At 55.8% G+C, this 23554-nt stretch overlaps 8 protein-coding genes across 8 annotated transcripts; 3 read left to right on the top strand and 5 right to left on the bottom strand.

Annotated features, from left to right (window-relative positions):
- Window positions 1-1696: 1696 nt before the first annotated feature.
- QBC33DRAFT_443561 (putative acetyl hydrolase) lies at window positions 1697-3486 on the top strand (the record flags this gene model as incomplete). The annotated part of the gene is made up of 4 exons (XM_060424227.1): window positions 1697-1848; window positions 1937-2177; window positions 2231-2368; window positions 2437-3486. The coding sequence occupies 4 exons, from the start codon at window positions 1697-1699 to the stop codon at window positions 3484-3486; spliced, it is 1581 nt and encodes a 526-aa protein (XP_060288956.1).
- Window positions 3487-3978: 492 nt separating this feature from the next.
- QBC33DRAFT_554187 (uncharacterized protein) lies at window positions 3979-4380 on the bottom strand (the record flags this gene model as incomplete). The annotated part of the gene is made up of 1 exon (XM_060429484.1): window positions 3979-4380. One exon carries the CDS (start codon window positions 4378-4380, stop codon window positions 3979-3981), a length of 402 nt encoding a protein of 133 aa, XP_060288955.1.
- Window positions 4381-5615: 1235 nt separating this feature from the next.
- On the bottom strand, window positions 5616-6074 carry QBC33DRAFT_442926 (uncharacterized protein; the record flags this gene model as incomplete). The annotated part of the gene is made up of 1 exon (XM_060424205.1): window positions 5616-6074. One exon carries the CDS (start codon window positions 6072-6074, stop codon window positions 5616-5618), a length of 459 nt encoding a protein of 152 aa, XP_060288954.1.
- A 1090-nt stretch (window positions 6075-7164) lies between these two features.
- On the bottom strand, window positions 7165-8687 carry QBC33DRAFT_28628 (Feruloyl esterase B). Its single transcript, XM_060423290.1, has 2 exons — window positions 7711-8687; window positions 7165-7638 (listed from the first exon to the last, which is right to left on the bottom strand). The coding sequence occupies exons 1-2, from the start codon at window positions 8498-8500 to the stop codon at window positions 7367-7369; spliced, it is 1062 nt and encodes a 353-aa protein (XP_060288953.1). The 5' UTR covers window positions 8501-8687; the 3' UTR covers window positions 7165-7366.
- Window positions 8688-9172: 485 nt separating this feature from the next.
- Window positions 9173-10221, bottom strand: QBC33DRAFT_28624 (uncharacterized protein). Its single transcript, XM_060423289.1, has one exon. The coding sequence runs from the start codon at window positions 10032-10034 to the stop codon at window positions 9255-9257; it is 780 nt and encodes a 259-aa protein (XP_060288952.1). The 5' UTR covers window positions 10035-10221; the 3' UTR covers window positions 9173-9254.
- A 170-nt stretch (window positions 10222-10391) lies between these two features.
- Window positions 10392-14090, top strand: QBC33DRAFT_608179 (ankyrin repeat-containing domain protein; the record flags this gene model as incomplete). The annotated part of the gene is made up of 3 exons (XM_060432350.1): window positions 10392-10716; window positions 10772-11132; window positions 11184-14090. Exons 2-3 carry the CDS (start codon window positions 10782-10784, stop codon window positions 14088-14090), a joined length of 3258 nt encoding a protein of 1085 aa, XP_060288951.1. The 5' UTR covers window positions 10392-10716; window positions 10772-10781.
- An 808-nt stretch (window positions 14091-14898) lies between these two features.
- Window positions 14899-16836, top strand: QBC33DRAFT_522348 (Biotin/lipoate A/B protein ligase). Its single transcript, XM_060426535.1, has 4 exons — window positions 14899-15106; window positions 15156-16132; window positions 16206-16313; window positions 16369-16836. Exons 2-4 carry the CDS (start codon window positions 15200-15202, stop codon window positions 16621-16623), a joined length of 1296 nt encoding a protein of 431 aa, XP_060288950.1. The 5' UTR covers window positions 14899-15106; window positions 15156-15199; the 3' UTR covers window positions 16624-16836.
- A 5-nt stretch (window positions 16837-16841) lies between these two features.
- QBC33DRAFT_575208 (putative vacuolar membrane protein) lies at window positions 16842-23388 on the bottom strand (the record flags this gene model as incomplete). The annotated part of the gene is made up of 8 exons (XM_060430808.1): window positions 16842-18227; window positions 18281-19498; window positions 19556-19675; window positions 19729-19980; window positions 20036-20064; window positions 20409-20579; window positions 20646-23102; window positions 23157-23388. 8 exons carry the CDS (start codon window positions 23386-23388, stop codon window positions 16842-16844), a joined length of 5865 nt encoding a protein of 1954 aa, XP_060288949.1.
- Between the last annotated feature and the right edge of the window lie 166 nt (window positions 23389-23554).

The following is a 23554-nucleotide window of genomic DNA, read 5'->3' as shown; positions in this document are numbered from 1 at the left end:
ACGGGATGCGGCTCTCTTGGGATGAACACATTGTCACTTACAATGTGGCCCATGCAACCATACATGGATGGGCTTAAGAAGTCGTGTCCGAGAGAGCCTCTTCCATGAAACTGCGAGACTGACTTCATCAACCATCGTTGGGTTTGTCATTGGCCGGTTCATCAGTTCGTCGGCGTCGGGCGGATCCTCCAAGACGGACAGGACAAGATTCCCAGAATCTCAGTGCTTGGTCTCTTGTCCTGCACATCTTGCCGGGTGCAAAGGGTTGTCTTGGGTGCAAAACCCATCGTCACGTTAACGTTAACTCTCAAAAAGCTGCATGGTTCCCCCAGACCCGACGGTGTGGAACACCATGGACAAACTGGGCTGTTAATATCGCACCCGTACGAAGCGCGCCCTCGTCTCCACTCTTCACAACTACTTGGCCGCGGATGTTGTGTCTCATTGGTTTCCAATATTGGTCAAACTGTTCGTACATGTACGACAAATAATACCAAGTCCGGTCTCGAGCTTAAAGTCAGCGGCTGGGACCAATGGAGTGATATAGTGTACACCCCGTTCTTCCCCGATATGCACGAGGTTCAATCTCGATAATGCATAGCAGAGTATCTGTTCCCAGGTTGCTGGATACCGATACACCGGGTACAAGGCTTCCCCAGCCCCAGCGAAGGGTCCGTGGCATGGAAGGCCAACTCCACCACCAACAGCAAGTGCTGTTCGCCGGCTGTTCACTGAGAGATGGCCATACTCAAGTGAGCATTTCATGTCGTCGTGATGAGGTTGGTCACCATGTCTTCAGGAAGCTTCATGCTTCGTTGGCGATCCTGGACGAGATTGGTACGGGGCGAGGAGCAGCATCCCAAATCAGAAGGTTGAGACGTTGCTTGCCCCATGTCTTTCAGTTATCGCGCGCTCTCTTCTCGGTTAGTTCGAGCATGAGGTTAGCTCCCTCGAGGCGGGCTTGCCGGTGAGGACTGTTCAAAACCTAACCGAAGTATGGTGGCACACGCTGCCTTGTTCCCTGGCGATGGTTCAGCTTTCGATTGCTTAGCAAGTTATAACTGGCGGAGGCCCAAAATCTTGGATTATTGCCAGATCTGAGATTGCACCCCTCTCTCTGGAGGTTCATACGCGATCTAGCCAGGCCGCTAAGCCGTGCCGGCGTGGGGTCGGTAAAAGCTGGTGGTCCGTGCATTCACGAATGCCGAGCTTAACGGATTCCGTCACGGCTCAACGGAGCATTGTGGATACCTGGATCAATGGTTTTGCCCCGGCCGGTCCGTGCCTTCAGCCGTCGCGATACGGGAATATGGCAGGACTTTCTGTGGTCTTGTCGCCATTTGAAAGTTGGAAAGGGTCCTCTTGTGCAATAAAACACTACGAGCATCCATCCCAGAGCGAGTTCAACGATTCGCATGCGAGAGCATCGAAAATTGTCGACAACTGTGGCTGGTTTGGTTCACGGGCCGTGGTGGCGTCGAAATCCAGCATTACGTCAGGCCCACCATACCCACCTTTCGCGACTCTGGGATCGCATACTATTTAATCGTCGACTTCTCCCAATTTCCCCCCTCTCGCCCACTCGCCCTCCGGCATCTCCACTCAGTTTTCTTCTTCTCTTCCCTCTTCTCTCGGTCCGGAGTGCGGATAGGCTGATCGGGGTCATTTGCTTTCTTTCGCTTGCACCAATTGCATCATGGCACCACCCATCGCTTCCGCGGCTCTAAGGGCGCGCGTTCGCCGGCCGTCGATGCTCTCCAAGCTATGCCGCCCGGAAGACATGTTGCGCCACTTTCCCAATGGCTCCTACATCGGTTGGTCCGGCTTTACCGGAGTAGGCTACCCTAAGTACGCGCCACCCTCTCCTCGGTCGATTCCTCGCAACCCAGGCCACATCGGAGCCATTGATGGCTAATTACTGACCCTGGCCCAACAGGAAGATCCCTACGTACCTCGCGGATCACGTAGAGCAGAATAACTTGCAGGGACAGCTGCGATACAGCCTGTTCGTCGGCGCTTCATCCGGTGCTGAGACCGAGAACCGATGGGCTGCTCTAGACATGATCGAGCGTCGAGCTCCACACCAAGTGGGAAAGGCAATTGCCAAAGGAATTAATGAAGGCAGAATCAAGTTCTTCGACAAGCATCTCTCCATGTTCCCCGTGGATTTGATCTACGTAGGCTGCCCGCCAATCCGAGGTGTACATTGCGCCTGAGCTAACAGATTCAGGGCTTCTATACCAAGGATAGACCGAGCCACAAGCTGGACGTGGTCGTTGTGGAAGCAACGGATATCAAGGAGGACGGCAGTATCGTCCCTGGTGCATCTATTGGCGCGACGCCGGAGCTAGTTCAGCTCGCGGACAAGGTGAGTAAATGGCTCGGGGGGTGACGACATTGAGGCGAGGGCAAACCTTGCTGATCGGCTCAAACCAGATCATTATCGAAGTAAACACCTCGCTACCAAGCTTCGAGGGTTTGCACGACATTACGATGACGGACCTGCCTCCCCGGCGGAAGCCGTACCTGATCATGGGCGTTGAGGACCGGATCGGCACCACGTCGATCCCCATCGACCCGGAGAAAGTTGTGGGCATTGTCGAGTCTGACTACCAGGACCAGACCTTGCCCAATGCGCCGGCCGACGACAAGTCGAAGGCCATTGCAGGCCACCTGATCGAGTTCCTCGAACACGAAGTGAAGCACGGCCGTCTCCCCAATTCTCTCCTTCCGATCCAGTCTGGCATCGGCAACATCGCCAACGCCGTCATCGGCGGGCTCCAGGAGTCGAATTTCAGGAACCTCAAGGTCTGGACCGAGGTCATCCAGGACACCTTCCTCGACCTGTTCGACTCGGGGAAGCTGGACTTTGCCACGGCGACGTCGATCCGCTTCTCGCCGGACGGGTTCAAGCGGTTCTACGACAACTGGGAGTCGTACTACGACAAGCTGCTCCTGCGCTCGCAGCAGGTCAGCAACTCGCCCGAGATCATCCGGAGGCTGGGCGTCATCGGCATGAACACGCCGGTCGAGGTGGACATCTACGCGCACGCCAACTCGACGTGCGTCATGGGCAGCCGCATGCTCAACGGGCTGGGCGGGTCGGCGGACTTCCTCCGGAGCGCAAAGTACAGCGTCATGCACACGCCGTCGACGCGGCCGAGCAAGACGGACCCGCACGGCGTCAGCTGCATCGTGCCCATGTGCACGCACGTGGACCAGACCGAGCACGACCTCGACGTGATCGTGACCGAGAACGGGCTCGCCGACGTGCGGGGCCTGAGCCCGCGCGAGAGGGCGCGCGTCATCATCGATCAGTGCGTCCACGAGGTCTACAAGCCCATCCTCAGCGCCTATTTCGAGAAGGCCGAGTTCGAGTGCCTGCGCAAGGGCTGGGGACACGAGCCTCACCTCCTGTGGAACACCTTTGACATGCACAAGGCCCTGGTGGAGGAGGGCAGCATGCGGAAGGTCAAGAGCTTCTAAGGCCCGGGCACTGTAGAGGTTGTTGGGGGATGAAGCCCTCCTCGTGACGGGGGGTTGTTAGTCCCGCGAGAGCTCGAGTGAGTTTTCATCTTCTGTCATATTTGTACATACGTCATTGGGGGTGTCCTGGGTTGTATGCAAGTCACTCTACTTTGAGTAGGCACTGATACTCGAATTCAATTGATGCCATGGTGTCAGGCCAGCGTTCCTTTCCACGTCTTGAGATACGTGCCTATTCAATCGTCTCGTGTGAATATTCCCATCCTAGCCTTCCGCCAACTGATGCGCATTTCAACCATTCTTGATCCGGCCAACTCCCCAACACCCAGCAGTCCCTGGTATCCACCCACGCCCCCTTAGCTTTGACATATCCGACAGCATTGGGAAACCCCCACCTGCCCAACCCCAGCCGACCCGGGATTGAAAAGGGGAAAAAGAAGGCCAGGAAAACTCAGCCGGTAACTCGCCCGCCAACTTCTTCCGGGAGAGTCTCTACATCTCGGAGAATTGCTTCACGGCCGCGTAGATCAAGATGGCAAAGAAGATGAGGGCCAGGGCGATGCCTACCAGGATGAGAAGCACAGCGCAGCAGTCAGCGACCCGGGCAAGCTTGGAGTTGGAGGTCGGCGAGCCGCCGCTGCGGTTGCGGCGCCGCTGTTGGACGGGCAGGGTGTTGCCGCTCTCCTCGTCCACTATTTCCATGGGGAGGATGGCGGCGGGGGGTGGGTTGACGACGGTGGTGGCGGCGGGAGGAGGTATTTCTTGGGGCATGGTGGGATAGGCGGGTGTCGGGTCGGAAGGGGCTGGGAAGTTGTCTGATGATAGCCCCTTGTATCCGTAGTCATCTCCGACTAGGGTCTCTGCTGAGCTGTTGTGGTTTGGGTTGCCTTCCATTTTGAGGTTGTACGTGCTTTGGGAATGGAAGAAGTGGTGAATGGAGAGAAGGGAATTGTGCGTTTATAACCTTCTTGAGTGTTCGGTGGCGTGTTAACTTTGCCTTGGAGAGTCCTGAACAGAGTTTCCATGGGAAATATTGGTAAACCCTCCTCGTCATGGATGAGGCACGGCGGACCAGCGACAAAACCGAATACACCTTATTTGAAGCGGCCGAGGGAAGTGGCAGTGCACGACGTACATGAGCTGTTGCAGGCTCTGGTCATTACCTCTAGAGGCTCGGTATTGTCATCAAGAGACTCGACATTACCAACAAGTTTGACAAGACAAGCATACTATGGCCGTGAAAGGCTCTAGCTGAATGCTGCATTTTCTTCTTCTTTTATTTCCCCGTTTCTCTCTCTTTTATTCCTCTCTCCTTTTCCAAATCCTTTTGTTTTGCCCCGAGTTGACTTGGTTGCCGGGCCACAATAGAGTATTATTACCTCTGCACCGTAGTATGTCAATTGGTTTCTGCTTGACTGCCTAAGCTCGAACAATACGCATCACACTACTTCCAAAGTCGACTACATTACCACTACCGATTGGAATGGAAGGGGAGAACCCCCGCAATCTTATATGATTGCTACGTACCTACGAGGGTGCCCTAGGTACTCCGGCTGGTGCTCATCCGCTCATCCCTACCAAATGTCTCGGACCTATCCCACCCCAACCCTTCCGCCAAGCAGCCGAAGACCGGAACACGGGACATCGCCGGCCCCTCCAAAGGGAGTCCAGGGCCGGGAGCAGTCCCGAAATGGGGGAGATGTATCCCTGCCATTGCTCTCGCCAACCCTTCGGTCAGGTTTTCTCCTGACCAAGGGGCAGAGGGTAGAGGGGCTGGTTGCTTACCAGCCCAACTCTGAGCTGCAAGTGCCATTAACTCACAGAAGATCGCCCCTAGTAATGATTTTAGAGTTCATGATACTGGGTAAGCAAGTCGACTAGCAACGGGTTCGCTCAAAATTGCTCAAAATTGCTCAATACATTCTACCAGATCCGAATGGGAGGCAGTGTCCGGAGCGACTGAATTTGAGGAACGTGCCATCGTATATAAGTCTCGTGATGATATTATCAAGTGACAAACAAACTAAATCCTCCTATTATTACCAAGGCTCTCCACCAATACTAACAAGTCCATACAAAATTAAACCCCAACCCCCAAAGAACCATCCCACCCAGCTTTCCCCCGTCCCTCAAGGCAACTTCTGCACCGCAAAGCTCCGATCCGGCACCACGACCTTCCCGCCCGCAAGATCCGCATCGCTGTACGCCGGCCAGGCGATCAGCCTCTTGGCGGTGTCGACGACGCTGAGGGTCGTGAACCCGTTGCCCTCGCCGAACTGCCCGCTCCACCCGCTCGTGACCTGGAACCCGCCGCACTGCGCCCCCGTCTCGGGCGCCCGGCTCGCGGCGACGCCGGCGGCGGCCGCGACGACGAACGCGCACGGCGTGGTCGCGGCGCCAGCCGTGTTGGTGTTGATGCCGAAGGTCCACTTGCACGACGTGTCGGCGGCGTTGCAGACCCGCTGCATCGACTGGATCGTCCACTGTGCGCCATCGGCAGCCATGGAGATGGTGTCGCGGGGGGTAGTTGGGGCGCCCATGGCGAGGAGGGGGAGGAGGGCGGTGAGGGTGGTGGTGGTGAAGTGCATTTTGTCTTGCTTTCTTTTGGGCCTCTTGTGTGTTGTGTTGTGGTGATTCGAGGTGAAGGGGTGATTGAAGGACAGACAGCTCAGTCAAGTTGTAAGTGATAGGGGTCTAGTCTTTGGACGATGTTCTTGTTGGCTCTATGAGGAACGAGTGTTTTGAGGAGTAGTCTTCAAGTCATCACCCTGGGGAGGGTCTTCGAGGTTTATATAGCCTTCTTCCAGGGACGGCAGCCGCATCGGCAAATCCGGTAAGCAGGGCGGATACAGACCACCGCGTCTTCCATAGTGCCCCTTCCCATACCTCGTGTTGCCTGTCTGACATCCCAAGATCGCCGCATCACACCACTCTAGGGGTCTGTGGAGGTTGAGATCTGAGATGCACGCTGCGAAGTGGCTGGATGTGGGTTCTAGTAGAGGAGTGATCGACAGTAAGGCGGAGCCCTGACCATCTTGGATCCCTCGTATTGGCCGAGGGGCGACTTACTCTTCCAGCTTGCCCTTTTCTCGTACTATTAATCTATTTTCTGCGCGGGAGGCGGTCAAGGGAGTATACCCATGACGCTCACTGGCTCTCGACAGGTATGCAAGTGATCGAAATGCTCCGATGTGGTTTACCCGAATCAGTCAGATCGAGGATTCGGCAGCTGCCGGGGGTGGGGAAAGAGACCCCCCACCCCAGACGTTGCATTTCCCGGATTGCTTGGTTTCCGTCGCTGAATTCCGGGGGAGCTTCTTAATAAGTGGAGCAGGACGGGAAGCGGGCGGGCAGTGGCTAGGCGCGGTGTTGGAGTGGAGCTCAGCTCGTATTACCCTACATCGCTTTCCGTACGGTTGGGTTGGACCCTCCACACCTCGCGCCGGCACGATGAATCGCATATTGGATTCGGTCTAAGCACCTGATCGTAGGTAGTTGCCAAGAGCGCAATTCTCGGCCTTTCTGTCATCCCTTTCAACATCGAGGTCGGGGAGGGATGACATATGGGCTTGGCAACCCACGCAAGGGTCTTTCCCTGCCGGTGAATGTACGGTACGTGGCGCTTGGTGGAGTATGGTGGTCCATACGGATAGTCGGATGCGAGCGCCAGTTTATAAGAGTATTTACTTAAAGGGCTGACATCATACGCAATTTAGTCTGTTCAGATGACCCGACACCACACCATGGTGGACGAATTGTTTCTGATAGGAAAGGATCATCATCATCGTCATCCATCGATCCACCCGGTTGCTATTTACAGGAACAGAAAGCCCCATGCATATACTATGTACAGTAGAAGGCGCCGGTGCACTACAGTGCCTTACAGACACTGCGAGTACCAGTCATTCGAGTACTTGCAAGTGAACGGCGAAGCGCAGACCGTGCAGCCCCCGTATCCGATCCCGCCGCACTGGGCCCACTGAGCTGCGGTGCAGCCGCCACTGCCCGAGGTCGTCGTGGGCTTCGACGGAGTGGTGGTCGATGTCGTCGTGGGCTTCGGGGTGGTGGTCGATGTCGTGAGTGTCGTGCGACTAGTCGTCGGCGTCGGCGTCGGCGATGGGGACGAGGACGAGCCGCCACCTCCTGGAGCGGCTGCACACACACACTGCTGTCAGCTCACACGGACTTGCATACCCTTCTCGGCAAAGACTGCGGTTTACTCACCACCTGGGCCGGAAACTGAAGTGGTCAGGCTACCGCTCTCAATGTACACGCCAGACCAGTACAGGTCCTCGACCGAGTCTGGGTACCCGTCGCGGGGTAGCTCCAGGACGCCGACGTGCCAGTCGGCGCCGTTGCTGCTGGTGCTGACGCTGACGGGGGCCACGAGCCGCTCCAGGGGGTCACCGCCGGTCGAGTGCCAGAAGCCGACGGTGTTGGCGCTGAAGTCGATCTCGTAGGCGACGTTGTGCCACACGCCGGCATCCCAGTTGACGCTCCACTTGGTGTTGCCGTTGATGCACCACCGCAGCAGCGGGTCCGACGTGCCCGCCGCGCCCGAGATCCAGCCGCCCTTGAGCTCGGTGAAGTGGCTCTCGAAGAAGGCGATCTGGTGCTCGCGCGTCTGGGCAGGAGGGTTGGTGGCGCTCCGCATCAGCGAGAAGTGGTAGAACACCTTGCCCTTGTTGATGGCCGCGCTCGTTTGCGGGATCAGCTCAGTCCGTCGCATGTTCTGGCCGTTCCAGTACGCCGTGTTGTCGAGCGTGATCTTGGCGCCCTTGCTGGACCCCTTGTCGGCCGGGTTCTTGTAGTCGGGCGACAGGTTGACGTAGGACGACACGCCCGACGACCCGTGGATGTAGTACTGGTACGGCCCGACCTGGCTGCTCCACGACCACTTGTTGAGATCGGCCGACGTGCTCAAGTCATTGAATCGGCCATCCCAGAGGATCGTGCCGGCCGAGACCGAGAGGATCTGGGCCGCCAGGCTGCTGGCGAGGACTGCGAACTTCATTTTCTGGCGAGGTGGCAGTGGTATAAAGAAGGAGGAAAGCGTGGAGGAGCAGCTGGATGGTTAGGCTTGCGGGGGTCAAGCTGTCATATTATATCGCCTGCCTCCCAGTCTCGCCCTGCGCCATTTCCTGGTTCCTGGATCTGCTGTTGCACCCAGCTCCCGTCATCCCAAATTAAGGCTGGCATCTCTAGGTGTCGTCCCTGATCGCCGGCCAAGGATCCTGGCAGGGTTCGTAACAGCTGATTTGGCATAGGCTGCTAGCTGAGGCATTGATTCGCCCGATTGCGCAAAGGCGGGCCGTTTCGACCAGGTATCGGGGACGTGAGAATCCGGGGTTGCACTTTCGCGGAGGCAGGGTAGATTTCTGTCCCTTTTTAGCTGTAGCTCAACAGTTTTGGTTCCACTGGGGCTAGGAGAAGCTGGCTCCGAACGACCACGGGATTTGCACGAATGAGGAACAGCGTCCGCCCTGTACGGATCCGTAGATCCTCACGTATTCCAGTGTTCAGCTGTTCAGTCGGCTTTGCTACCGACCTTCCGCTCACGAGAATCCGATGTGACGATGATGCCACCATTCGTTGCGACGCCATTGTTGTATCTTCTTCCCCTCATTCCTCGCCTGTCTACGCAGCACCTTGACACTAGATCTCGCAAAGCTATGGTGCACCGTGAAGAACGTCTCTCGCGATTGCCATTCCGTCTAAAGTAACATGGAAGGGAAACAAATGGGTATCATGCACGCCGGAAGAAGCAACTAAGACGCCGCGGCGCTCGCGCTGCCGTTCTTCCTGTCCAGATCCCAGAGCCCCAGCGCCGTAATGACCGCCATGACGGCCCACCGCTCGCCCAGGACGCCCGACGCGCCGCTGCCGAGGAAGCCAAAGCACATTGCCTTGGAAAAGCTCATGACGTACGGGGCCCACACGGCCACGACCTCGTTGCCGTCGCTGGCTGCCGGCCCACTCATGGCCGTGCCCACGCCCGCGCCCCCACCCATCCGCACCAGCTTCCACCCGTTCGACTGCCCGCCCAGGGCCCGCACCGCGTCCCCGGCCGAGTGCCGCCACTCGAACGGCTCGCGGCGCCCCGCGTCGTCGCCGACCTCGATGTCGAAGGTGTAGGTGCGCCCGGACACGCGGCCCGTCAGGCGCTCCTCCGCGCCGGCGCCGGCGCCGGAAGGCAGCGGCGGCGGAAGTGTGATGGTCATGTGCCTGGACATGGTCTTGCTGTTGGCGGTGGCCAGGGGCGGCGACGACTTGTCCGAACCCGCGTGGAGGACCACGTCCGGGTTGCCCGAGAAGCCGGTGTGGAGCGTTACCGAGTAGAGGGGCTGGTGCCTGTGCTCGCCTAGGGTGAAGGATGAGCTGAAGGCTCCCCCGCTGTATAGGTTGAACCACGGCGGGAACTGGCGGTTTACGGGGGCCAGCTGCGACGAGGGCTCGGCAAAGTTATTGACGTTGGCGGATGGCGTATATGGTGGGGGTGCCTCAGTAGCAACCTCCTCCTCCTTACTAAAAAATGGTGGCTTGCCCATGTTGGCCGCGCCTGGCGTATGTTTGTGATACTTCCGTGAAGAATACCTTTGTTCAAAAGTGTGGGTTTAGTTTTCGAGACTCCCGGATCAGAAGTCTGGGAGGATCTTCCATGTTTTCAAACAGCTACATATTCCGTATGGCATACAACACGCCTCACCTCAATGGCAAGTGTTTGTGGTAGCTTCGAGGCTGTGTTCAAAGCGGAAGCCCAGAACGAGCAAGATCGCCTCCATCCCAGCACAGGACTAGAGCTATGATTGGTCAACTGGGCGTATAACGTAAGCCAGCCCCCCCCAACACCCTCCCACTAAGCTAGAAAGAGGGCGTTGCTTGTTGCACTACAGTTCTTTTCATCTGTTTCTGCCGAGATCGTCTCAAGGGCACACCTGATTGTTCATCGTTGTTGTGGCACGTCCTTTCTCCAGTGTGTAATCCGTACATTATCTGATTCTGACAGGTACTCAATTTGATCTTGAACCTGCCCTACTGTCTGCCAAGACAAGGTGCCGTAGGATATGCAGATTCCCTAGGCTGACTTCCACCAAAAATGCTTGCCAATTGGACAATTCCGCAGCTGGGCGGCAGGGTCCAAGCTACCATTGGGTCACGCTGCAAACACCACTTTTCCGTGGCTGGACCTATTGCTCATTGGGCATGATGGCAGGCATGATAGTCTATAAGGTCAGCCCCTCACCCAACCTACCTTGCATGGCGCACGATTCTAACCCTTTCGCAGTTGCATAACCATGTCCTCTGCGCTGGCAAAGGCAGCACCGCTGAAGGCTGAGATTCGCCTGGCCCAGGCTGTCTCTCAGTTTGAAGCAGACCTCTCCACTGAACAAAAAGCTGCCTTCGGCGCCTATAGATCCCGGTCCTGCAGAGCATCTCCAAGCATCCACGATGTCATGCAGCTCACCGCCGAGATCGACCGCCAAACGACCCGGAAACTTGGCGGTGGCGGCCGATGCTTTGGACCACGTTTGACCAATATACTACAGTCCATCCAGCAATTCGCAGCACTTGGAGACATCATAATCGGCGGTTCCCAGAACATCATTGCGTGCGGTGTCTGGTCGCTTGCGCGGTTTACGTTGCTTGTCAGTCCTTTCCGAGCTCGTTCTTCCGTTCTTCAGCTGATGCCTGCGTAGTCAGTCGTAAACTTCTCCTCTGTCCTCGAAAAGCTATCGACTCTGCTAATGATCGCCGGTCGCTCGGCTCCCCGTTACGAGAGACTGGCCTTGCTCTATCCCCGATCCCACGCTCTGCAGTCGCACCTGTCCGAGTACTTCATTGTGATAGTTCGTCTCTGTCACCAGGTATTCAAGTTCACCAAGAAGACGATCTTGGGACAGCTGGGGTCGGCTTTGGTTGACTCTGACATACACACCTACCAATCAGAGCTCGAGCGGTGGGCAAGTTCGATCGGAGAGGAAGTGGATGTGCTCAATGTCGAGGAGCAGAGGACCCGCTTCAAAGCTCTGATGCGGTCTTCCAAATCCGAGGCCAACCGTCGAAGACTGGATGTCCATGCCCGGGTGCTTGACTCATGCTCCACTTACGATTATCAGACAACATGGAAGCAGATTCGAAAGCTGGGCAATGCTACCTGGTTTTACCAGACTTCCAAATACGAAGACTGGAAAACCAGGCCAGATTCTGGCACGCTGTTATGCACAGGCAAGCTAGGATCTGGCAAATCAGTTCTATTAGCCAACATTGTCGATGATCTCAATCTTCATGTACAAGCTGCCGAATATCCTGTGGCTTACTTCTTTTGTCGCCACGATATCTCCGAAAGCCTGAAGGCCTGTACAATCATTGGGTCTTTGGCTCGACAACTTTTGCACCCAATTGCAGACCTCTCCACGATAGAGAACATTCTGGACGATGCCACCCTTGTCCTCGATTTCGAGACGATACTCAACTTGCTCCGACGCGCCCTACCGCCCGACTTCAAAGCCTACTTCGTCTTGGACGGCTTGGATGCGTGTGACGATCTTCAGAGACGGGAATTGATTCGGCAAGTCCGCAAGGTCCAGGATGCTTTCGCACTTCTTCTTTGTGTCTCATTCAGATTAGAAGCAGATAATGTCATGAGGCTAAGCCCGGAACCGTTTGCCAATCACAGCATCATTACAATTTCCGAAGACAATCCCGACATTGAGAATTTCGTTAGTGCTGAGTTGGAACGACGGATCGAATCTCGAAATCTGATGATGGGAGACCCTACACTTGTCATCGAGATACAGGATGCCTTGCTAAGGGGCGCTCAGGGGATGTTTCTCTGGGTGGTTCTTCAAATCGAATCCTTGTGCGCCGCCAAGACGGATGAAGCCATTCGCCACGCTCTGGCTGAACTTCCGAAGGACCTTCCGGAAACCTATTCTCGCATTCTGCAGAGATCGGCACACTTAGGGAAGCAATATCAGACGCGGATATTGGAACTCGTCACTGTGGCCCGCCGGCCCTTGACGACGGAAGAACTTCGAGAAGCTTTGAGTGTAGTTCTAGGTGACACAGAGTGGAACCCTGCACGACATCTCAACGACATATATTCGGCTTTGGCTAGCTGTGGAAGCCTTATCACGGTCGATGAAGAAGACTGGACCGTAAGGCTGATTCATCATAGCATCAAGCAATTCCTCCTCGGTGGATTCAAAACCTCGACTGGCGCGATATTTACAAGGGAGAACGCAGACAGGACAATGGGAGGTATTATTGTCACGTACCTCAATTACGGCATTTTCGAGACCCAAATTTCTAGCACGGCAGTCCCACAGATAAAGAGTGAAGCTGCGCCGTCTAGGATCATCCAGTCGATGGATGTTTCAAGCAGTGCTCGGAACCTTGCGATACAACTCTTGAAGTCGAGGAGACAACCAAAATTTGATCTGGGAAAAGCCCTTGCACAGGCGAGGAAGAAAGTACAATCAGGTTCTGTGAATCAGTTCCGATTCTACCCCTATGCAGAGTCGAATTGGCAGCAGCATGCCTGGTGTATTTTGAAGCAAGAGCCTGTGCTATACGCCCTCCTAGTTAAATTGCTAGAGCGGAAGACTGTTGATATACATAATAGAAACGACAATGGTCTGACATTGCTGCTGTCAGCAGCAATGGATGGGCACGAGGCGGTCGTCAAGCTGCTCGCCGAGAAGGGCGCCCACCTAGAGAGCAGAGGCAATGGCAGAACAGCGCTGATCTGGGCAGCAATGAGGGGACACGAGGCGGTCGTCAAGCTACTCGCCGAGAAGGGCGCCGACCTAGAGAACAGATACAACTACGACAGACACAGCAGTGGAACAGCGCTGACGTGGGCAGCGAAGAACGGGCACGACGCTGTCGTCAAGCTGCTTGCCGAGAAGGGCGCCTACCTATGGAGCACAGACTACTACGACAATGACAGCACGGCGCTGATCTTGGCAGCGAAGAATGGGCACGAGGCTGTCGTCAAGCTGCTTGCCGAGAAGGGCGCCAACCTAGAGAGCAGAGACAAGCACGGCAGCACGGCGCTGATCTTGGCAGCGAAGAGTGGGCACGAGGCTGTCGTCAAGCTACTTGCCGAGAAGGGCGCCAACCTAGAGAGCGGAGACCACTACAGCAGCACGGCGCTGATCTGGGCAGCGAAGAGTGGGCACGAGGCTGTCGTCAAGCTACTCGCCGAGAAGGGCGCCAACCTAGAGAAAACAGCGGGCTACAGCGGTGGAACAGCGCTGATGTTGGCAGCGAAGAACGGGCACGAGGCTGTCGTCAAGCTGCTTGCCGAGAAGGGCGCCAACCTAGAGAGCGGAGACCGCTACAGCGGTGGAAGAACAGCGCTGATGTTGGCAGCGGAGAACGGGCACGAGGCTGTCGTCAAGCTGCTTGCCGAGAAGGGCGTCAACCTAGAGACCAGAGACAACAGCGGTGGAACAGCGCTGATGTTGGCAGCGAAGAACGGGCACGAGGCTGTCGTCAAGCTGCTTGCCGAGAAGGGCGCCAACCTAGAGAGCAGAGACAACGGCGGAACAGCGCTGACGTTGGCAGCAGAGAACGGGCACGAGGCGGTCGTCAGGTAACTGCAATATGCATTATAATTTTTATCATAGCGTGACACAGGATGGGTCTGGGAGGATACGCGGATTTAAAGTAATCAGACAGTAGGTATTCTAGCATCTTCTAGGATATGGTCTCAATTTCCTCGACAGTCTCCAACACAGTGTCATTGGTAACGCCCCGACGCGTAAAGGTTCCTAAGCATCAACAAGCACATAATGAGACAGACTGCATGATAGATGAGTTTATGCAATGTAACTAGCGTGTTACCTGTCTGCGAAGTCAGTTTGGCCCCAAGCCATTCCCACATGTCAACAACCAAGCCGGCAGTTATGGTTCTTGGTCGGTGATTTGCGTCATTGGTCTCTTCTGTAAGCGTGCCCGACGGCGGAGAACAAGGCGGCGCGGCTGTCGAGAAGTCATCCATATGGTGAGCCGCCTCCAGGTGGCTGGGTTTCCGCATGCGCACGCTATCTTTAGACTCGCCACTCTGTCTCTTCCCTCACAGTCGCCCAACTTTTATCTTTCTGCCATGAAATTGCAGCAGCCAAGCTAGATGCAGAACTGCGCGTCGCGCAGTATCAAAGTCGATGCGCCAATTTTGCCGTTGGCTAGATTACAAGTTTCGCACCGAAAAGAATAAAAAGGATCAAAGCTGGCTTGGGGGGGATGGAGTGTTTATCAAGAACAGTCGACATCTAGAATCGAGGATAGGTAGGTACCTAGGTACGATGCGGTCCATGGTCGGGGAACATCGACCGCTCAAAGACCAGGGTTGTGATTGGTTAGGCCGGAACATCACGTAAGCGAAATGGAGGAATCAGAAAACGGCCTCCGTAAGGCCAACACATGTATTACAGAAGTGAGCCGAATGCCAGATTGTATTCTGTGTTCCGGCAGTTATTCATCTTTTAAGTGATAACCTGACGGTTATCCAGAAGTTAATAACCTTTTCTTATAGCTACGAGAAATACAATAAATGCCGAGTATGTTGAGGACGGATTATACGACGATCATCCCCTCAATTCTTGTATTTAATGTATGGACCTTTTTCCAGGACCGATCTGCAGGGCTGACTGGACAATAAGGCTGAAAAACTTCGTCCTCAATTCCGCTCTCAGGGGAAGATCACATGGCTGTAGCACGCCGGGCTCTGCTCCGGCTCAGAGCCCCAAGGTTCCAATTGCCCCAGCGTCGGCAGCTCAGCGACGCCGCTGGTGACGGACCGCTTCTTCAGATTTACGTATCCCGCAACCGGGATCCCTACGTAAATCTCTCCATCGAACACCACCTGCTGGAGACATCCCACCCAGACTCGACGATCCTCTTCCTCTGCAGGAATCACCCCTGCGTCGTCATCGGCCGCAACCAGAACCCATGGCTCGAGACAAACCTAGCCCTCCTCCGCCACGGCGTCCCGGAGCGGCCCCCCATCAGCGCGGAGCAGCAGCATGCCCCCCGGCGTGACCCCGGGCCGGGCCGGGATGAGCAGCAGCAGCAGCCCCCGCGCAAGCCGGTATCCCTAGTGCGCCGGCGCTCAGGAGGCGGCGCCGTCTTCCACGACGAGGGCAACGCCAACTGGACGGTGATCTGCCCTCCCGCGGCCTTCGATCGCGACCGGCACGCCGAGATGGTCGTGCGCGCCCTGGGCCGCCTCGGCGTCGCCGGCGTCCGCGTCAACGGCCGGCACGACATCGTCCAGGACGTCGTCGTCATCGGGGACGGGGACGAGGCCGAGGGGACGACGACGTTCAAGGTGTCCGGGTCGGCGTACAAGCTGACCCGCTTGAGGTCGCTGCACCACGGCACCTGCCTGCTGGAGTCGCCGAACCTGCAGCACATCTCGCCGCTGCTCCGGTCCCCCGCCGAGCCGTTCATCAAGGCCCGCGGCGTCGCGAGCGTGCGGTCGAAGGTCAGGAACGTCGGGGTCGGCTACGAGGACTTCGTCCGTGGCGTGACCGACGAGTTCCAGCGCATGTATGGAGAGGTCCGCGGTGGGGGTCTCACCGTCGGGCCCGAGGCAGCCGCGCTCCCCGACGTTCGGAAGGGAATTAAGGAGCTCGAGGTTAGTTTTGACGCCTCCCCTGTGGAAACTGTGACCGTAAATCCAATTCATTGGTATTGACACCAGCTCCCAGTCTCGCGAATGGATCTTTGGCCAGACTCCACTCTTCACTTTCTCGACGCATACAACCGAGGACGACCCGAGACAGAGACCAGAACTACCCGCCTTCCTACCGCCGAATGTGAGTTCCACCTATGGCCGCCGTTTAGGATTCTTACTAAAACACATCCCACCAGTTCCGAGCATCGCTCACCGCCCGCCACGGGCAGATCCAGGAAGCCTCCCTATCTTCCCTGACCCCTCGCGGCGCCAATGACCGCGCTAGCCAAGAGCAGGCGTTGAGCAAGGCCCTGATCGGCCAGACTATACACCACATAGCCGACTGGCGCGAGGCTCTCGAGAAGGCCAGCCCCTCGCCGGTGGAGAGTGAGTCCGTTGGAGGCTGGCTCAACGGCCTGTTTGGCACCAAGGCCTGTCCACCAGACGAGTAATTGACACGGCAAGGTAGCCAGTGAACAGGAGATTCTAATCGACCCGAGGAATAGACTTTACCCCGGTCATGTATGTACAGTAGTAACGCAAAGCATGATGGTGCATTTAGATGGCGCATGCATCATTAGATATAAATGGATGATACCACGGCTTCCCAGCTAGAATGCAGATACAATATACTATGTACATAGACTGTACTTAGGCATTTCTCCCTCCATCACTCCACACTCTGAGGCCCCATGACCCCGCGCCCGAACCACTGCGCAATCGTCCCGAACCGGTCCTCGCTCCTCTCCAGATCGTCCTTGAACAACTCATGCCTCTCGGCGTACTCCTCCTGCGTCTTCCTCAGCGCGCGGATAGTATTATTATCATTGGCGCAGACCGGACACTCCCCCGCCGCCTCGGACTCGTCTCCCGTCCCCGTCCCAGCCGCCGCAGCGCCCCCTCCCCTCAGACACCTCTGGTGGAAGCTATGCTTGCACAAGAAATGCACAACAGGCAACTCCAGCGGCGCCCCGCAGCCGGAGCAGCGCGTGGCCTGGAACACGGCGGGCTTGGACCCCAGGGCGCCGATCTCCGCGCGGCGCAGGCCCGTCTCCGCGCGGCACGCCTCCGCGGCGCGCCTGTTGGCCGCGATGTCCCGCCTCTCGCGCTCGATCCGGCCGGCCAGGTACGGCTTGAGCATGCCCATGGTGGCGACGGCGTTCTTGCCGAGCGTCTGCACCACCTGCAGCGGCGCCATGAGGCCGCCCTCGTCGATGCGGCCCAGCACCGCCGCCAGCTCGCCGGGCCCGGCCTCGTCGAGCACGCGCGCGTCCGACGTCAGGTACGCCAGCGCCGCCGGGTACAGCTGCGGCTCGTCGGGGCCGTACTTGCGCAGCGCCTTGAGGGCCCCCGCCGTGTCCTTGGCCGACGTGTAGGAGCGGAAGATGTCGAAGAGCAGGCCCGACTGCTCCTTGACGAGCGTCGTGCCGTCGCGGAAGTCGGACAGGTGCGAGAGGAGGAGGACGTTGGCGTTGGAGATGGGGATCTTGCTGTCCGGGCCTTGGCCCTGGCTGTCGATGAGGGCCTTGGCCTTCTTCTCCCACTCTTCGCGGTGTTCATCGCCTTTCTTCTCGTTTGACTTATGGAGGTACATCTCGAAGAGCGTCGTGGAGAGATCAGTCCTGTCGGGATCAGACCAGTCTTCGTATTCAAGACATGCCTCTAAGAAGACGATAAACTCGTCGGGGTGGTCGATGAACGACGAAAACGCCGTGCGAGGAGGAGGCGGTGAGTACGTAGGTGCGGGGATATCTTCCGGGTTGATGATTGTGTTGGCATCGCCAACCGTCGCGTTGCCATTGCCTGGGGTTCCGGATAAGGCAGGGCCCGGGGTGTTGAGGTATGGTAGCGGTATATAGCTCGTAAGATTCTGGACGGCATTCGCGGCGCCCGCAGCGAGCCCTCCAACAGCGGGTGCTGCGACACCCTCGGACACGGCAGCGAGATGGACCCTTGGCCTATACTTGCCTGTGTAGTAGTCGATGAAAACCTGGGTGGTGTCCTTGGGGCAGTGCTCGATGAGGACGCGAGCATACCTCATGAGGCATGGATAGGCCTAAAAGCTGTGAGAACCACGACACGCGATAGACAACGACTGCTTTCACATACCGTGTCAGGGTCCAAGTGCCATATGAAATTCAGGGCATCTTGGTACTTCTTAGAGTCTTCAATCAGAATGTCAACTACCAGGTCAGTCTCGCCGTGCTTCTCTGCGAGGTATGCCGCCTGCTCATAGTAGCCGCCTTGACGACACATGGATATGGCGGTGTCAAGATCGAACTTGAGGTCCCCCGGGGATTTGATAAACTTCTCCAGCTTATCAAGGTCCTTCAGCTTTGCGTAGCAATTCAGGAGCAGGGTGGTATGATCGGCTGTTGCCTTGTGGTGATCATGTAGTTCCTCAAGATACTCGATGAGGTTGTGTATCCTTTGGGTGTCGAGGAACTTCCTGATGACCTGTGATGGCTCGGTGCTGTCAATGGCTTTGATGTACTGGGTCATTGCTTCGTCGTAATTCCCCTTCTGGTAGAGGTAATCTCCATATTTTCGGAAAATGACATTTTGCTGCTGACCGTCCATGCCACACTGCTGTGCAAGTTCGATCGCGAGGGTGTAGAGGTTCCTCTGGTATATCATTTCCAGCCTTTGCTGGAGAGTCTTCTCGTGATAGCGGAAGACCTTTCCATCTTGGGTGAGGGTGTAGAGATCACCCCATATTTGGAAGATTGCTTGAACTTGTGAAATGAGAGACTCGGTATGCGCAATGAGCTTGAGGTCAGTCTCGAGGAGCGTGAAGGTCGAGGTGCTATTAAAGAGCTCGTCTGCTGTCTGCCCACCGAAGCGGTGTCTCAGCGAATCAGGCTCCCCTCGAGTAGGCGAGTCTGCAGGAGGAGACACGATAGCAACGTAGTCTTGGTAAACCGAAACCAGTCTCTTATGCCCCTCGTATGCACGGGGAGGGCCTCTGCCATCCAGGGTGTAGTAGTAGATGGCATCGTCTCGGGCAATGACAATGTCTCCAGTCTTCTTGTCCACAGTCATGCACCCTACACCACAGCCAGTGTCCTCGACTGTCTTGGGTGGCTGGCCCTGGCCCTTCCCCGATATCACCAATTTCAAGATGCGGGCAGTCGTCGAGATAAAGAGGGTGGTCAACTTTGAGTCCACACGTAGCTCAACCCCAGTTATCGGTTCTTCGGATTCGTGGACAATGCGCTGCTTTGTGCCTCGGTCATGAATCAAATCGCCTCGGATCACGGTCACGGCTCCATTTGCAAAGCCCACAGCCAGTTGTGACAAGTCTTCGGTTGCTGTGAAAGCAGAAATCTAATAGGATATCTATCAGCAAGAGCACAATGGCAACAACTCCGTCTCCTTACTTACGGGGAACGGCCTCCTCCCATTATTGACAGTCAGCGTACTCAGGCAAGTGGGGATGCCCGTCTTCTTGACCGGCTTGTCCAGAGCCCAGACTTTCAGGACTGGCTCGGCACTTAAATCCTCCTACAGTCCCGTTAGCAAGTCCAGTTGCTGATTTCCCACGCGACTGCACATACGGCAATTGTGACGAGGAAGCTTGTCCCCTCGACCTGTCGCATGTGTGTTATCCTGCCAGACTCGTGCGCCTGGAAGCTGCGAAGGACCTTCCAGCTCGGCGCAATGATGCGCACATATCCGTCATCGCTGCCGAGGAACAGGCTGTCTGACCCAGAGCAGATACTCGATATCTCGTTGCTTTCGAAGAAGTTGCGCGTGTCGTCGTCGGCGAGCTTGACTTGGTTGACCTCGAAGAAGTCGAAGGACTTCCACTATTCAGGGCAAGTTAGCAAGCGCACCTGGGGTACAAGTATTGGGGAGGCATACAGATAGTGCCATGATTACATCCTCGTTGGCTGGCAAAGAAGGTACAGACGCGCAGTTTCAAAAATGGTTGAGAGGCAGCTGTTGCCTGTTTTCAAAGCTTCGATTCCCCTGCTCTGCTTATTGGTGGTGACGATGTTGGGAGCTTCGTTGGTCCGTGCACGAACCATTACCTCATTAACACAAACAACCCTAACCCTCAATTGTCATCCCATACAATCAAAAGCGTTAATGACTTGTCCGTGTCAAGGTCTATGCCTAACTATATATTACAGTCAGGGTATCTAATAAACCATTTACTCATTCCTAGCCTCGGAAACAATATCCTCGCCTCTTATCCATGCCTTCAGCTCCTCAAGAAGATCTGTCTTGTCACTACTCTTATTGTCTATAAGTCCTCCAAGAGACATTCTGTTCCCAAGGTCAACAAGTGGAACCATCGATGGCCGGCCATGGGCACACTGGAACGGAAAGGCGCAATCCGTAAGTCGCTTAACTAGGTCTTCGCATTGTTCCAAGGTCAAGGGATCGTTGAACATGATGGCACCTATAAGCATGTCAGGGGCTGGCAAAAACTGGGGCAGGCAAGGCCGGGACAAGGCTTTGGACTTACTTCTGCAAGACCTGGAGTTTATCAAGTCCAAGATGCCTTGAGGGCAGCCATGGAACATGCGAACCCAATTCAGTTCTCCGGGTCCCTCAGGCCTGTTTTCCTTGAACTTGACTGCAATGCTTGGCTCATCATGTAGTTTCCAGATCTCCTTCCGGAGAAGATCAGCTACGAGCCTCGGCTCCAGACGGCACCTCTCCAATATGCTGGGAGGGAGGCTCCGAACTTCCACCTTTGCGTATCCTTCATTTTTCCGTTCCGAGGCAGCATCATTGGAAAATGCGGTCTTCAGCAAAACACCCCAGTGCTCAAAATGCTCCTGATAACGGCGGAGAAGATGCCCCTCCTTATTTGACAATTCGAACATCAGGGGCTTCTCAAGTGCCTCAGTTCGTGCATTCCATGACCCAGATCCTGACTCGTTGGGCGAGAAATAGGACTGCATCAGTGACTCTACGCGGCACCTTTCGTCCGCCGCATGCTGATCGATAAGTACCAGCAAGGATCTCTGATCGTATTCTGTCGTGGTTAAGGCGGGCGTATTTCCAGTAGCATCCAAGGAAACCTTCGCGAGGATGAACTTCGTGTCGACCTGGCCAATGATTTCAGCTTGCCGTAGTGCATTCCCAGAAATTCGACTTGGAAGATGCATCGACGATGTCTCCGAAGAGTCCCCGAATGAGTTGATCGCAGAACACGCGTGTCCGTTCCCTGCTTGAAGAATACCTGCTTCTGAGGCACCAGAGATGCGAGGAATCGGTGGTTCAATTGGGCAAAATGCAGGGTTCTTCCATGACGACAAGATGTCTCGGATCCATGGGCTAGATGGCGGCGCATTTTCCCTGCCAGGATGATTCTTTGACGGTATTGAGGCCCGCTTTCCTGTTCCTGCACTTGTGTTAACCACGAAACCCGTCCTCGTATTGATGGTCGACCTAATCTTGGTCATTGGATCGACCCAAATGACCGTTTCATTTTGCTGGTTTGGATCCTGCTGTGGACGTGTACTAGCATCTGGTTGCGACAAACTAGACAGTGTGCTCTCTTTTTTATCGTCTGTCTTGACAATATCGAAAGGTTTGCGCAGGAGCTTGCCAGACGTGTCCATCATAGGTAAAAAAGCCACTGAGGATGGAGAGGGGTGTTCCTGGGGAGGAACACCGCGGTTGTCGGTTTCAGATGACACTGGGTCGGTTGCTCCAGAAGCCTTAGGCATTCTAGGCAGTGATCGCCCTGCTTTAACCTTGGACCATAAGTCAAATGGTGATTCTGGCATACTCGTAGGGCGACTACGAGCTTGGTTTTGCCTCCTCAGATTACTACGTCTGCTGGTTGGGGCCGAATCATCGGTTGCGAAGGGCGAGTGAGACTTTCGGTGACCCCTCACTGTCGAATCGGGGACAGGCTGTGATAGCGTTACAACAGACCGAGCCTTGGACGAGGTTGCAGATTCAGGGTCGGAGAAGTCGGATTCAGGGGAGGCTCGAACTGGCTTTGGCCGGAAATGGTGCTTTTTCAGGAACTCATAAGACATGACCCGCAGGAGATCAGTGATCGTTGTCAGACCCTGCGTTCCGTTATCGAAAAGATCCTCTAAGCCGGATAGCTTTCCGAAGGGTTGGCCATGGAGAGCGATTTGCAGGTAGAATATCGGCCAACGATCAATGTCTTTCCTTGTCTTGAGGTCCCTGCTTTTTGGCACGCCATCCTTCTCATTCACATCCAGGCCATCCGGATCGCATTCCCCATCCGACACTCCAAAGGCAGAATTAGCGAAGACACGGTTGATCTCCTCATAGAGAAAATTCGAGCTGTATTCGTTCAGAAACGGCTCGATTCCAATCGTCAGAAATTGCAAACGCTTTGTAGCAACGGGCAGGAGGCACACGCATCCACTAATGGAAACACCCGGCGCGGAAGCTCCGATGGGTACCCATGACTCCACAGCCGCCCCGTCGTACAGGGACGCTTGAGCAAGAAGTCTCGGAGTACGTGAAAGAATAAGCGACGAGTCGGTATGAAGCTGGCCAGCCCGCTGATTTCCAGGTTCCCCAGTCCGTAAGGTCAGTGTTTGGTGGCTACTTGCGTCTCTCAGGGTGATGGATACATCTCCAGGCCAAGCAATAGTCAAGGCGACGAGAACAAAGACTACCTGGTCCAAGGTTTTACTATAACCCGACCTCTCAAGCTCCAGGGCTCGTTGCTTGACGCGAACTGGCATAGAACCAAACAAGTCGCGAACAGTGACTCTCGTTCCATGGGGAAAAGTCAACACTCTCTGCTCTGGTAGCGCAGGGGTGTTGCGAGCAATAAGGTTGGAGTTGTGGATGGACAAGGAATTGTGCGAGTTGTATTCATTGTGATGCGAAGTGATCGACAAGAGAGATAAGGCTGCCAGGGATGCCAGAAAGGTGCCATGCCTCCCATGGCGGTTGGGCTGAGGGGGGTACTTGGAGGTGTCTGAGACTCGGGTTAATGACAACTCGGAAACGGCACTTGGGGCGGGTCATTCACAGTAAAGCTTCCCTAGGCCGCCACCTTTCTGGAAGTCAGATGGAGGGATTCCGTGACCGTCATCTTCGACCGAGCAGTTTCCCCGGCGATAGTCAACAGAGACGTTGACCCTTGATGCGCCAGCATCTAGCGAGTTTTTGACAAGCCCACAGACAACATGGTTCAGCGAGGTAATAGCCACCGAGGACTTGATCTGAGCTGCAACATCCTCAGGAAGCTGCTTGATAGACATGGCAGTTGTTGGCCGAACATTGCGTCTCCGTTTCGTGTGTTCCGCCAACAAGGCAGGCCTTCGATGATCGCCAATGTCTCCGAAACCAGAGGATATCACGGGTCGGAAACCAGCTCCATTCTTGCCATATTCATGACGACTGGAATCTGTTAACATGGAAGCTGCC

Source organism: Phialemonium atrogriseum (assembly GCF_030411735.1).
Source record: "Phialemonium atrogriseum strain 8032-3 unplaced genomic scaffold QBC33scaffold_1, whole genome shotgun sequence".
Lineage (NCBI taxonomy): Eukaryota > Fungi > Ascomycota > Sordariomycetes > Cephalothecales > Cephalothecaceae > Phialemonium > Phialemonium atrogriseum.
Note: the sequence above shows the minus strand (reverse complement) of the source record. Positions and strands in the feature narration are given on the sequence as shown.